Below are 14,265 nucleotides of genomic sequence, written 5' to 3'. Positions count from 1 at the left end.
AGCTCAGAGCCTGGAGCCTGCTTCCTATTCTGTGTCTCCTCTCTCTCTGCCCTCCCATGCTCACACTCTGTCTCTCTCTCTTAAACAACAACAACAACAACAACAACAACAACAACAACAAAATAAATAAACTGGGTAGGAGCTAGCGATTCCTGTTCCCTACAGTAGCCCAGGGTGTAGGGGACGGGGCGAAAGTACTGGGACTAGGGGTGGAGACCCGCTCAAGAAGCTCCGCTCCTGGGCGGCACCCTTTTTTTTTTCCCTTTTTTTTTTTTGTTTCTTCATTCCGGAACGTTTTTTCTCCCTTCCCACCATGTTTTCCTCCGGACTCTTTTGAATGACGAGCACTTCCGGATCTCCGGGCAGGTTGGCGTGGTCGGCCTGCTAAAGCCGGCTCCTTGACTCGCGTGCGCGGGCCTGGTTTGCTTGTGGTCTCGCGCGCCTTCGTTTCCCAGCCTCATGGCGGGGCTGACCCTGTTTGTAGGCCGCCTGCCGCCCTCGGCCCGCAGTGAGCAGCTGGAGGAGCTGTTCAGTCAAGTGGGGCCGGTGAAGCAGTGCTTCGTGGTGACTGAGAAAGGTAAGGGGGCGGGGCTGCTGAGGCTAGGGCTGGGGTTCCTGGGAGCGGGATCCCGGCGAGGACATCAGCGAGCCGTAGAATTCTTGACCCGCCCCAATGAGAAGGGAAGGGGGATTGAGCTGCTTTTTTAAACTGACTCGGCTCTGGAAGAGTCCATAGAGGCCCGATTCTGAAAGTCAAGGCATTGCCTTAGGTTTACAAAGCGCTTTCCGTTTATTATGCGCGCTCACACATGCTGTCTCATTTGGTAACAATGTAATAGTTAACTTTTAATGAACCTTGTTGAGAGTCAACTGAGTGCCAGGCACGGTGCTGAATTCCACTCGTGTTAATCTCGTTTAATTTTCTCAGTAGTCTTGGGTGGACAGTCTTAACCTCATTTTACAGACAGGAGTCTGGGGCTTGGGGAAATTTGCTAACTTTAAGTTCATACAGCTTGTAAGTAACGGATCCAGAATTTGATCATGAGACCCGAAGCTCCTAACTAGTATGTTATTCATTTACTCATTTATTCAGTAAATATTTTTCGAATGTCTGCTGTGTACTAGGCACTGTTGTAGGTCATTAGGATACAGCAGTGCCCCAAAACAAGCCAAAAAACTTGCTCTTAAGTCTTCAAGATGGAGAAGACAGCCATAAACAAATAGGCAAAACATATAGTGATACAGGCGCCTGGGTGGCTCAGTCGGTTAAGCGTCTGACTTTGGTTCAGGTCATGATCTCACTGTTTGAGGGTTCGAGCTCCGAGTTGGGCTCTGTGCTTGGCAGCTCAGAGCTTGGAGCCTGCTTTGGATTCTGTCTCCCTCTCTCTCTGCCTCTGCTTGTGTTGTCTCTCTCAAAAATAAATAAACATTAAAAAATATATATATATATATAGTGATAATGGTGGTAAATACGAAGGAGAAAAATAACGATAAGGAGTCTCTGTGTTGGTGAGCGTGTGGGGGGGGGGGGAGGGTTGGTGGGTGAGAAATGACAGTTATCTATAGATAGAGTAGCCAGGGAAGGCCTGCCTGAGATGAAGGAGTGAACATGTGTCTGTCCGGGAGGAGGAGTCTAGGCAGAGGAAACACTAAGCTCAAGGATACTAAAGAGGACTACTCCTGGTATATTGAAGAAATAGCAGCAAGAGCAGGATGACAGAATAAGTGAGTGAAGGTAAGAGAATTAGAAGATGAGATTCTAGGGTACCAGATCATGTAGGACCTATTGCAAAGATTTTGGAGGACTTTGGCTTTTACTCTGATACCAGAAACTACTAGTTTTGGATAGGGAGCAGTAAGTATGATCTGGCTTACATTTTGAAAGATCCTCTGAGGCCGCCATTGGAGAAAAGGACAAAAGCAGGGAGACCAAACATTAGCCTCTTGCAGTCCAGGTAAGAAATACGGTGTGTTGGACCAGGATGGTAGCAGTGGAGGTGGCAAAAAGTGATTGGAACATGGATATTTTCAAAGGTAGAACCGAGAGGATTTGCTGATGGATGAGATGTGGCGTATGAGAAAAAGAGGAGTTAAGTCTGACTCCCAAGATTTTTGGCTTAAGCCACTGGGGATATTTGCTTATTTGTGGAATACTCCTACATGGCTTATACTCTGTGTGCTGCTCATCGCATCACTAGGAGAAAGGGTTGGCATGTATTGGAAGGAGGAAGAATTGTAAGGGTTTTAATTGTAGAAGCATTCCTTCTTCTTAACCTAGACTTCAGGGGACACTTGATAGGCACCTGATGTTAAATTTCACTCCCTTCTAAGTCATCAGTCAGTCTCTGTAAGTGGCTGCTTCTTTGCCTTGCAGCAGAACAACTGGTGGAAACTGGCGTTTTGAGGATCCCTGTTTCCCCCCGTGGTATCTGAGTATGTGAGTAGACAGGCTAACTTGTGTGCTAATAACCCTCCATCATTAACTTCTGTTTTGTTAGTAACAGAGGTAAGAGTTAGGATTGTCGACATGGCTCTGATTGCTCTACAATCTATGACACCTGCCTGGTTCTTTGTCATTTTAAGCATAGATATGGGTGAGTGAGAGATGAGAGGGCTCAACAGCAGTGTTTCTTCAACTGCAGATCATTCCTCGTTAGTGGGTCTTGAGTGGGTCAATAATTTTTTTAAATAGAGTGTATCTATCTATACGTGGTAAAGGGTTAGTATTCATAAAACTTTTTTGTTTTTGTTTTTAGGATTTTATTTTTAAGTAATCTCTACACCCAGTGTGGGGCTCCAACTTAACAACCCCAAGATCAAGAGTCACACGCTCCACCAGCTGACCTAGCCAGGCATCCCTTTGGTTTTATATAAAAAAGGCATATGTGTACTGGGTTCTACTCTAAGTTACATTCATTACTGTGGTTGTCAAACTGTCCAGTGCTTGGTGGTTCTGTCCCAGGGAAGAACAGGCCATTGAATGGGAATTCTCTTTTGTGTCCTCAGAATTTAGACAGAGTATAACCTTACCTTGTATTCTGTGTATGTGGTCTAAATCTTAAGAAATACAAAGCTTTATTCCCTGTTTAAAATAGTATGTATTTTTCTGTCCAGATAGGCAAGATGTGTTGGAAAGAGTGTTGTACTTAATGGGATGGGAACAAGGAGTGGGGGTTGGGGGTGGGTGGGACGAGGTCTTAGTAGAGGTGACTTCACCTCTTTAAGATGGGAATAATTTTACAGGATGGTTGTAAAATATGATGCTTTGTGCAAATATGTTGTGAGCACATACTTTTATTTTGGTACTGAACTGCTTTACATTTCAGCTGCTTTGTCTTTGATCAGGAAGAGCCCTGATTTTTCTTGTTCTAATTTTCTGACTTTGAGTGGGCAGGCTTTTGTGAGAAGGAGTCCCAAGAAAAAAGACACCAATCTCCAAATCACAGTATGCTTTCCTAATGCAAAGTGTCAGCTTTAACCAGTATATGTGGATCAACATCCTGTGTTTGAGGGCTTCTACCTTGAAGTAGGTTCGAGTGTAGTTCAAAAAGAAGCAGAGCATGTATTTTTTCTTTGGGTCATAGGCGGACTACTTGGTCTGTCTTTTTCCTTTTTGATGCAGTAAATGACTTAACATTTTAGTACATAAAAATGTTATCAAGAAAAAGCAAACCAGAAAGGGCAAAGGTGGGTTACAGTTTTTATTTGCAACTATTCATCTGGTTGGTCCTAATATTCTTCTCTGTGGCCTTGATATTGGTGGAGTCCCATGGAAAGAACATGGGGCTAGTCATGAGGAATTCACTCAGCTACTAACACCCTGGTGCGTTAGCCAGTTCACTTACTTTCCTCCATCTTAAGTTATTTATTTGGAAAGAAGGGATGATAGTATTCACTTTACCTACCTTAGTGTGGTTCTGAAGATAAAAATGAGTTAAGAGATTTACAGCTAGTTTGAAAAAGGTTAGATTTGATATTGATTGCTAAGGCTTGGTAATAATGGTAATAGTATCTTCAGGCTCCCAAAGCAATGCTTATTGTTTATTGAGGTTCTTTTGTCAGGGCCTCAGGCATTAATTTCTGATCTGCATAATTATATTGTAGTTTTCAAAGCTGCCATACTTCCCTTTCCCACCTTCTCTGGTGATGTTCCATTCTATTTGAGGTTGAGTTCTTCACTGGGGATGTAATAGATATCATGGGCCCTCCATATTCTCAAGATGGTCAGAAAAGGAAGAAGAAGAGAGGCTAACAGTGAAGGCACCAAATTAGAAGAGGAAGCCTGACAATTTCTGAGCAAAGTGGGGAAGGGGCCACGGATGCCAATCTCATTTTTGTCCCTCCTGAGAATTTTGGCAAACTAATAAATGGGATGGCCTGACAGTATCTGCTAGTTTAGGGCATTCCCAATTTAATGGTTTAGGGCTCTTGGCTTACAGTTCTGTCCCTTTCCCCTACTGTTCAGGAAGTAAGGCATGTCGAGGCTTTGGCTATGTCACTTTTTCTATGCTGGAAGATGTTCAGAGGGCCCTCAAGGAGATTACCACCTTTGAAGGCTGTAAGATCAACGTGACTGTTGCCAAGAAGAAACTGAGGAAGAAGTCCAAGGAAAAGGGGGAAAATGGTGAGTTTCTAGTAACTTAAAGGAATTTTCCCTTAGGGTGAGGAAGAAGAGGTGGGTGGTTGGGGGGATAGCTTCTGCTTTGAAAGCTTCCTAAATTTCCCTTTGATGTCCAAAATCATCTAATATATTTTATTGCTCATTTTTGTCTTTTATTTAACTCTAACTTTGGAAATCTGGTGGTCCTGGGTGTTGCCATACTTAGTCCTGTGGGAAATGTCATCTTTTGCTAATAGCTTCTTTCCTGTGATGTTCTGGGCCTAGAGATGAGTGGTTTGGGATCACAGACTTATTCTGTTGCCTCTTATTTTTTAGAAAAGTCAGAGTCCACAAAGAAGGAGCTGAAGCCAAAAAAACCCAAAGTAGCTGATAAGAAAGCCAGGTTAATTATTCGGAACCTAAGCTTTAAGGTGAGTGACAGAGAAAACTAACACTACCTGTTCTGGAGGCTGTTGGTGCTCATTGGTTGAACTCTTCACCAGGATGGTCTAATTGGACATAATTCCTTCTGGGAATGAATCGTAGCCTTGTTGAATACAGAAAATGGGCCTGTATAAATAAGGACTAATTAAGGATAGTAAGTGTGAAGATGCCTTCCTTTTGGGACACTACTGCTGAGATAGGGAGGAGGGAGGAAGAGCTCTTTGATATCTGTCCTCTTTGTCTATTAGGTACAAAGCAAGATGGCTTCTGTTCAGAGATGTTTTATGTCCTAGTCTCAAAAGTAAAAGAGTAAAAATATTCAAGCTCTTTGTCATGGACTAATTTAATGGTTGATGTTTCATGTTTATTTTCTGTGATAATATCTCTTTTTCTTCACTTTTGGTGTCAGTGTTCAGAAGATGACCTGAGAACGGTGTTTGCTCAATATGGAGCTGTCCTGGAAGTAAGCATCCCCAGGAAGCCAGGTACTAGCACGCCATCATTTGTTGTGAGTTAGATTAAGATGACGTAACGTAATGGTCTTTTTCCATTTCACCCTTGAACTAACCACTATTTGAAATAGAAATACAAGGTTCACGTCATACTCTCTGTGAGCCCCAGATGATAGGAGATAGATATAGATATAGATATAGATATAGATATAGATATATATAGTATCAGGCACCGTGCTTGACACAGCAAAAACTCAAAAATAGTGCTTATTTCCTGGATGGGATTTTTAGTTAGATTAGAACTGGTTTTAGAAGACAAGTTATAGTTTAGGGAAATGCATGGCTCTCCCCAAGCTTGAGCCAGGGTATACTCAGCAGGAGGACATTAGCTATTGCTTCGGGGCTGACTGGTTGGCAGGACTTGGGCCATCTTTCCAGCCCTGGTTGCTGTAGTGTCCTTCCTAGTGTTTGTTGGCTCCTCACCTGCTGCCTCTAACTTCTTTGTACATCTGCACACAGATGGAAAGATGCGTGGTTTTGCTTTTGTCCAGTTCAAAAACCTCCTAGAAGCAGGAAAAGCTCTCAAAAGCATGAACATGAAAGAGATAAAAGGTAAGTTTTTTATACCTATACCGTTCACCCAGATATTTCTGGTGTTTGGGTGGAATTAGCACAGTAACCCACTTTCTACATTTTCAAAAGGTGTTTGATTTGTTGAGAGTCTTACTGCTAATATAGAAGCTGTTTTGGTGAAATATTCCTAGTGCTTGATCTTAGGGTTCAACTTGAAAGAACCCATGACATTATTCACTTGTCTTTATTTGGTTATGAGTGTGCATTTAAATCCTTAATGGAAAAAATGTCCCTGAAATAATCACTGATAGATGCTGGTTGCTGTCTAGGGGATGTGGGATTTGCAGATTTCTCCCTCTGTGTCATGATCACTATTCAGCACCTGTGGGCTGTTAAACGGACTGTGTGGGGCGCCTGGGTGGCGCAGTCGGTTAAGCGTCCGACTTCAGCCAGGTCACGATCTCGCGGTCCGTGAGTTCGAGCCCCGCGTCAGGCTCTGGGCTGACGGCTCGGAGCCTGGAGCCTGTTTCCGATTCTGTGTCTCCCTCTCTCTCTGCCCCTCCCCCGTTCATGCTCTGTCTCTCTCTGTCCCAAAAATAAATTAAAAACGTTGAAAAAAAAAAAATTAAAAACGGACTGTGAGGCCACTCGGGGTGTTCATTTACCAGGTACTAAAGAAGGGCTTGGCTTAGAGACTTGGTAACTTTCTGTTAAGCTTGTGCTTTGGGTATCTTTCACCCAAAATTCTGACAGACTTGGTAACTTCTGTGTAGATTGCAGATTATTCCAGATATTTGTTTTGCCTCTTGCTTAGTCTAACTGGAAACTTGTCTAACTGTAAGCACTGTTCCCATTCTTTCTTTCTTTACTTTTTTACTCTCTCATCCCAGGTGCAGTGGTTGTATAGAAAGGTGAAATAACTGCTTATTGATAAAAAGCTTAAAGTTTAGGGGCACCTGGGTGGCTCAGTCAGTTAAATGTCTGACTTCAGCTCAGGTCATCATCGCATAGTTCTTGAGTTTGAGCCCCGCATTGGGCTCTGTGCTGACAGCTCAGAGCCTGCAGCCTGCTTCGGATTCTGTGTCTCCCTCTCTGGTCCTCCCCTGCTTGTACTCTTATGTTTCTTTTTCTCAAAAATAAACAAACATCACAAAAAAAATAAAAGCTTAAGGTTTAAAAAGGATAGGCTACTCTGAGCTTTATTTTAGGACGAACATTCTCTGAATCAGCAGTTTCTTTGTCTGTTTTGGTTCCATCTTTCTGACTGGTTGGCAGGACTTGGGCCATCTTTGGTGATGTCTTTGATGAATAGGAAGTCATTTATAAGAGATGTTAAAAAGAGGAAGACCTTTCTGACGCTACTTTTCTGTCTGACAGGGCGGACAGTGGCTGTGGATTGGGCCGTGGCAAAGGATAAATATAAAAATACACAGTCTGCCTCTGCACCAGGTAAGATGGAGTGGTGGTGGGCAGGAGGGATTGTATGTCCTGAGGTGAGTATGGAAACAACTCTACCTACGGTAAAATTATAAGGGAACCTGCTAGTCTGTCAGAATTTTGGGTGAAAGATACCAAAAGCACAAGATTAACGGAAAGAATGAGACTGAGGATTAAGAAAAACTCTGAATTCTACAGGCTCAGAAATGAGCGTAGAGCTGTTTATTGATTCGTGTTGTGCCATCTGGTGATCTAGTCTCAAAACATAGGATCATTTGAATCTAAGCCCACCCCTGGGTGTGAACGTGAGTGAGGAGTGGGGCCTGAGTTCATTTTCCCCTCTGCTGGCTCTCTTTTCCCAACTTCTCATAATAGAGGGTGATGGAATATTATGAATAGGGAGACTTACAACTTAAGTTTTACTTAGAAAACAGTTGGCTTTTAAGCCACCAGGAGCTCAGAGAACAGAACTCACCGAGATTAAAGTTGATGCCTGGGCTCCACGGTGAGCACCCTGCCGGCTGTGGTGCACGATGGCAGGCTGTTTGTGGAGTCTCAGTGGCTGCTTTTCTCCTTCTGAGTCTGATTTTCCCTCAGGCTTCTGATGAATGGGACAGGCTTCCAGGCAGTCTTTGTGATGAGGGGTTCTTGTTGTTTTAGCTTTTTTCCCTCATGCTTTCTCTCATATACAGTAAGAAAAATACTGGGGGAAAATGGCACTTAAGGTCCTAGCCCTAGTCCCGAGGAACTAGGAACTTGGGGTGTTAGTTACTCTTGTCCAAATAACCTTGTTTTGGATACTAAGTGAATTCCTAATTTTCTTTACTTCCATGTGTAGGTGAGAAGAGGCTTGGACCTAAACATCAGGAATTAAGTAAAGAGAATGGCAGGGAAGAAGAGGATGGTACAGAAGAGGAAGAAGATGAGGAGGAGGAGGGGGAGGACAATAAAGAAGCAAGGGTGACCAAGCCTACACAAATTCCAAAGAAGTAAGCAGCTCAGCTCATTGGAGATAATGGAGGACGATTTAGGATTGTCTCTGGGAGGAGCATGATGTCTTCCCTGCCCCCGTCACCGCAGTGGTGACGCGTGTCATGAAGTTGGATGGGATTAGATCCTAACCCTGTCAGTTCTGAACTGTGCCATTGCAGAGCCATCAAGAAGGCCCCAACTGTAGAGAGCAGCGAGGAGGATCATTCTGACGAGGACAGCGACCTGGAGGAAAGCGATAGCGTTGATGATGGAGACGAACTGGCTGAGAGTGACACCGACAGTGAACAGCAAGAGGATGAAGGTTTGCCTGGGATCTTTGTAGACAACTTTGCACTGAAAATCAGTTACCGAGGGGCGCCCGGGTGGCTCAATTGGTTAAGTGTCCGACTTGGGCTCGGGTCACGATCCCATGGTCCTTGAGTTCAAGCCCCACGTCAGGCTCCGTGCTGACAGCTCAGGGGCCTGGAGCCTGCTTTGGATTCTGTCTTCCTCTCTCTGCCCCTGCCTCACGCTTTGTCTCTCACTCTCTCTCAAAAATAAACATTACAAAAAATTTTTTTTTAATAAAGTGAAATCAGTCACTGAGAAATGTGCAACAGTTCAGCGCAGGCCTCTTTTTAAATAGGATCCTAATTTATGTTCTGTCAGATGTGCTAAAAAGGATACCTGATAATCCTTCTAAAGTTCTTGTTTTGATTTTTAAATACGTTTGGCACGATGTTTGAGGGTGAAGATTCCCAGGGAACTTAAAAGCTGGCTTAATGCTGAGGTACTACCTCTCTTGCTTCTCCAAGGTGAGTGAATAACTGAATCAGCAGGATATTGTGTCCTGACACTGAGGTGGATTTTAGACAACTTTCAGGAGTTAAGATGGGGATAAAGGGCCTCTTGGGGCATTTTGTAAAACTGCTATCAAACCCTGTGGCTACCTTTATAAAGAATGTTGGGTGAAACTCAACTTGTTTATTGAAGGAGGACAGGTCATTACGGAATAAGGAATGGCCAATAACTGGTTCCTTAGGTTAAGTCTGGCATGTTGGTTTGGCCATATAAAAAATTGAGGAAATAAGCTTTTTCCATGAGGAGAGAATGGTAGACACCTTAGAATCAAAGAAGCTTGTATACTGAGGGGACTATGAGACCTCGCATTCAACAGCCACGTTCATCTATCTCGTACCATTCTTTACCTTGAAAAAATTATTGGGCCAATACATAATGCAGAAAATTAAAAAAGAAAGTGCAGAAGGGTGTAATATAGAAAGTAAAATGTTCTTGGGACACCTGGGTGGCTCAGTTGGGTGAGCATCCGACTCTTGATTTCAGCTCGAGTCATCATCCCAGGGTCGTGGGATTGAGCCCCACATTGGGTTCTATGTTGAGTGTGCAGCCTGCTTGAAGTTCTCTCTCCCCCTCTCCCCCTCTCTCCCCCTCTCTCCCCCTCTCTCCCCCTCTCTCCCCCTCTCTCCCCCTCTGTCCCCCTCTCTCCCCCTCTGTCCCCCTCTCTCCCCCCTCTTCCCCCCTCTCTCCCCCCCTCTCTCCCCCTCTCTCCCCCTCTCTCCCTCTCCTCCTCTCCTCCGTTACCCTCTCTTTCTCTCTCCCTTTCCCTCTCTCTCCTCTCCTTCTCCCTCAACCCATCTCCCCCTCTCTCCTTCTTCCTGTCCCCTTGTCCCTCTCTTCCTCCCTCTGTCCCTCCTCCACTCATGCATATGCTCTCTCTCTCAAATTGAAAAAAAAGTTTCTCACCAATCCCCCAAGAGTCCCTCAGAGTAACCACTGTTGTTTCTTTCACATTGTTTCAGAAGTTTTCTATGTATATGTAAGCATATATGTCTATTTTCAAAATCAGTGAGTCTCCCTTGTACCCAGCCACTTAAGGCCCCTCTCTGGAGACACCCAATATTAAATGTTTCTTGTGTATCTATTTAATACCTTTGTAAGGAAAAATGTGTGTGAGCACGCACATCCAATATAGTGTATCCTTGTGTATGTGAATGTGTATTTTTTTCTCTTCAAATATTCTAAATGTTTATACAGTTACGATAGTATGTATGAATGTCTTTTTCCCCACACCCTTACCACATTGGATTTCATTAGTTTTTTTGGTTTCTGCTAATCTGTTGGAATGAAAAATAGCATCTTATTTCTTGTGCTATGAGAGTAAGTTTGAGCATCTTTTCAAGTGTTTTGTTGTATATTCTTTGTTCACTTTTAACTAGATTTTTTCTTATTCGTTTATGCAAGATTTTTATATATCTGTGGAGTAACCCCTTGTCATGTGGGTGGCACTAAGTCTTTTTCAGTTTGTTGTGTTTTTTGTTTTTTTTTTTTACTTTAGATGTACAAGTCTCAAAGAAAAAGAAGAGGAAGTTACCCTCTGATGTGAATGAAGGGAAGACCGTTTTTATCAGGTATGCTTTTGTACCTTGAGAACTGCTGTTTATGTTGTCTGCACAGATTTTTTCTTTCTTTCTTTCTTTCTTTCTTTCTTTCTTTCTCTCTCCATTTTTTTTAAAGATTTTATTTTTGAGTAATCTCTACACCCACCTTGGGGCTTGAATGCACAACCCTGAGATCAAGGGTTGCATGGTCTACCAACTGAGCCAGCCAGGTGCCCCACTCTTTTTTTTTTTTTTTTTTTTTTTTTTTGTACTAGTTCTTCTAGGTAAGCCAGAAAATCAGATGCCTCTAAGACCGTTAATATATCGGGCCCTAGGAATATAGCCAACAGTGAGAATTTATGAGAACCAGAACTATATACAGAAGATAAATAGATAAATAACAGGGATCTTCATATTTTATCCTCATTTACATTTCATTCTTTGTAATTTGGGTAGCATCATTTGGAACAAATCAATTCTTCAACTGTTAGAAACATTTTGCTTCTGGCTTTTGTTTTAGGGGAAGTACTGGGGAGAGGTGACATCACTTGTCTCCAGTAATTTCTGTCTTCTTGCCAACTCACCTTTATCCAGAATAGAATAAGGCATCTCGTCTGTTTCCAGGGAAACTTAAGGAGGGAGTCAGGTGGAAATAGGTTTTATTTTATGTTGTCATTGCCGTTTTAGTCTGTGGTAGATTGGCCTTTTCACAGAGTCAGGCTGTCTTCAGTATACCTCAGGCATGCCTTCTTGTCTTTTCTTAAGTGCCAATGTACTAGGGCTGTTTGGGTCTTATTTTAAAGATGTGTATTCTTTCTGCCTGTAAAGTCTTTTTTTTTTTTTTTTTTTAAGTTTTATTTATTTTGAGATAGAGTGTGTTGTGTGCATGGGAGGGGCAAAGAGAGGGAGAGAGAGCGAGAATCCCAAGCAGGCTCCGCACTGTCCGCACAGAGCCCGATGTGGGGCTCATGAGATCGTGACCTGAGCCAAAGTTGGACGCATACCCAACTGAGCCACCCAGGAGCCCCTTCCTGTAGTCTTTTAAGATTGTTTTTATACACAAGTAATTTGTGCTTATTGTGGGAAATTGAGGAAATAAGTGAGCAAAAACACACACAAAAATATTAACCTTAATTATTACTCAGAGAACACCCACACACATGCCCACATCATAGCTATTATAAAGGTGGGTTTAACCTATACAAGCCGTGCTGTAGCCCATTTTCTGCCTTAACACAGTGTCTCTCCATAGTTGTTTTTACTGTTTGGAATTGGCCATATAAATAATTTTGTGTTTGTAGAGGATTCTGTCTGATAGGAAGGAAGAACTGTCACACTTAAGAGCCTGTGACCTCAATCCCAAGGATACCATTTCTTAACATTCCTACATCTTTTAATTAATAAAAAACTGAGGGGGGCGCCTGGGTGGCTCAGTCGGTTAAGCGGCCAGCTTCGGCTCAGGTCATGATCTCGCAGTCCGTGAGTTCGAGCCCCACGTCGGGCTCTGTGCTGACAGCTCAGAGCCTGGAGCCTGTTTCAGATTCTGTGTCTCCCTCTCTCTGATCCTCCCCTGTTCATGGTCTGTCTCTCCCTGTCTCAAAAATAAATAACACGTTAAAAAAAAATTTTTTTAAAAAAAAAACACAAAACTGAGGAAAGTTAAGAGGTGGGAGAGAGAAAACTCCCCATAATGCAAATTAGAAAAAATTACGTGGCTAGGATATGTCTTATTGCAGAACATCATTTTTTTGTCTCGATTACTTCATAAGATGGAATTGTTTATGGGGTTGTTAACTGAGTCTAAGAGAAGTAAAATTATAGATATTTATTTGGGACTGTTTGTTTGTTTTTACCCTGGATGGATGTTCATAGCTGGGAAAATGAAGGATCTTTAGAATGTATTGAAATTTAGTAGAACAAAGTCTTCCAACATTTTTTAATTACGTCGAGAGAAATACTTATTCTTTTCTTGTTTTGCATGTAGCTAGTAAACTTTTCCTTGTTTTGCTTTTGAGTTATTATTTGAAGGATTTTGTTTGTTTGTTGTTTTTTGTTTTTAGGATTTTCTGACTTTTATATAGTTTTAACTGAAACCTAGTTTTCACAGCAATGCAGGGGGGGAAGTGAGTAATTGAGAGAGCTAGATACACACACGTGTATCTTGACTTTTCTTATTAGCCTGCTCTTTTGGTTGTAGTAAGAGAAACTAACTTTGGTCAATTTAAGTGAAAAAGTCTGTTTGTTGGATGAACACGGGTGGCTCACAGAATCAAAGGTGTCAAAAAAACAAACCTTAAGGAGATGAAAATCTGGGATGTTTGGGGCCCTAGTTGTAGGAGGCTGGGGGTTTTTTCTCTGGGGACACTGCCTTTTTTTTTTATTCCTTCTTAAGGTATAACATATATTCTGTAAAGTGCATTAATCTAGGCATACAGTGCAGTGACATTTTCCATACATATATGTCCATGTAACCACCACCCAGATCAATCTATAGAATATTTTCAGATTTCAGCTTCCCAGGAGTTTCCTTTGGGTTGAGTACTGCTATTTTGAAATGAATCTACATCTTCGCTTCTGGTCTTTTTATATGCCTGTTCAAGTTTTAAATTCCTGGGGGAGAGAATCTGATAGACGCAGAAAGGCCAGCCAATAATGGCTGAGGGACAGAGTCACACAGCAGAGGCTAAGCTGGTGGAGGCCGCCCCTGTGCATCGGTGCTATTCCCGAACAAGAGAGGGTGGCCGTGAGCAAGAGTGCCACTTCAGTTGGTGTCTTACCTTGTACTAGAACACAGGATCTCACTTTTGTAATTGGCTTTTCTTGTGACCTGTCTTCCATAGAAACCTGTCTTTTGACTCAGAGGAAGAAGAACTCGGGGAGCTCCTCCAGCAATTTGGAGATCTCAAATACGTCCGTGTCGTCTTACATCCAGACACAGAGCATTCTAAAGGTATTTGCTGTCAGCTTGGCAGGTCCTAAAAAGGTTGAGACTGCTGCCATGGGCACTGACTAGGTTACATGAGAGCACAACGTGTGCCATTCTGAGGGGTCTACGGTCCACCCAGCCCGGGTTTCTGTGGCCCATAGAAGCACCAAGGACATTCTGAGGTTGTCTTCTAAGATATCACACTCAGCATCTTTAATGGTGCTGCCAGCCACAATTTTGTCTAAGCTTTTTAAGCCCTTGCTTATTTACTTTAGGGTAATGAATTCCATTTGTTGTTCTCCTTTGAATTTCAAATGTGATAGCATCTCATGGGTATTAATCATTCCACATTGCTTGAAATTACTGGGATCTTTTTCAGTTGCTTTTGTTAGAGATGGAAGCTAACAGAAATTTTGTTGCAGCAGCAATAGTCAGAAGGAAAACTGTGTATAGCAGGACTGC

At 42.7% G+C, this 14,265-nt stretch overlaps 1 protein-coding gene across 2 annotated transcripts in view; it reads left to right on the top strand.

Moving 5' to 3' along the window:
- The first annotated feature begins 341 nt into the window (after positions 1-341).
- The window catches only part of RBM28 (RNA binding motif protein 28), a 29,522-nt gene continuing 15,598 nt past the window's right edge, over positions 342-14,265 (top strand). The window contains exons 1-10 of one of the 2 annotated variants that reach the window (XM_049642990.1): positions 342-577; positions 4,466-4,624; positions 4,937-5,031; positions 5,454-5,529; positions 6,016-6,108; positions 7,447-7,518; positions 8,345-8,495; positions 8,658-8,800; positions 10,835-10,907; positions 13,718-13,827. In XM_049642990.1, coding sequence (XP_049498947.1) covers positions 460-577; positions 4,466-4,624; positions 4,937-5,031; positions 5,454-5,529; positions 6,016-6,108; positions 7,447-7,518; positions 8,345-8,495; positions 8,658-8,800; positions 10,835-10,907; positions 13,718-13,827 — 1,090 coding nt within the window. In that variant the 5' untranslated portion in view covers positions 342-459. Of the gene's footprint in view, positions 578-4,465; positions 4,625-4,936; positions 5,032-5,453; positions 5,530-6,015; positions 6,109-7,446; positions 7,519-8,344; positions 8,496-8,636; positions 8,801-10,834; positions 10,908-13,717; positions 13,828-14,265 lie in introns of both variants that reach the window. The other variant, XM_049642989.1, reaches the window with a different exon arrangement.

Source organism: Panthera uncia, chromosome A2, assembly GCF_023721935.1.
Source record: "Panthera uncia isolate 11264 chromosome A2, Puncia_PCG_1.0, whole genome shotgun sequence".
NCBI classification, from domain to species: Eukaryota; Metazoa; Chordata; class Mammalia; order Carnivora; family Felidae; genus Panthera; species Panthera uncia.
The sequence above is the reverse complement of the archived record's forward strand: the minus strand, read 5'-3'. Positions and strand labels throughout refer to the sequence as shown.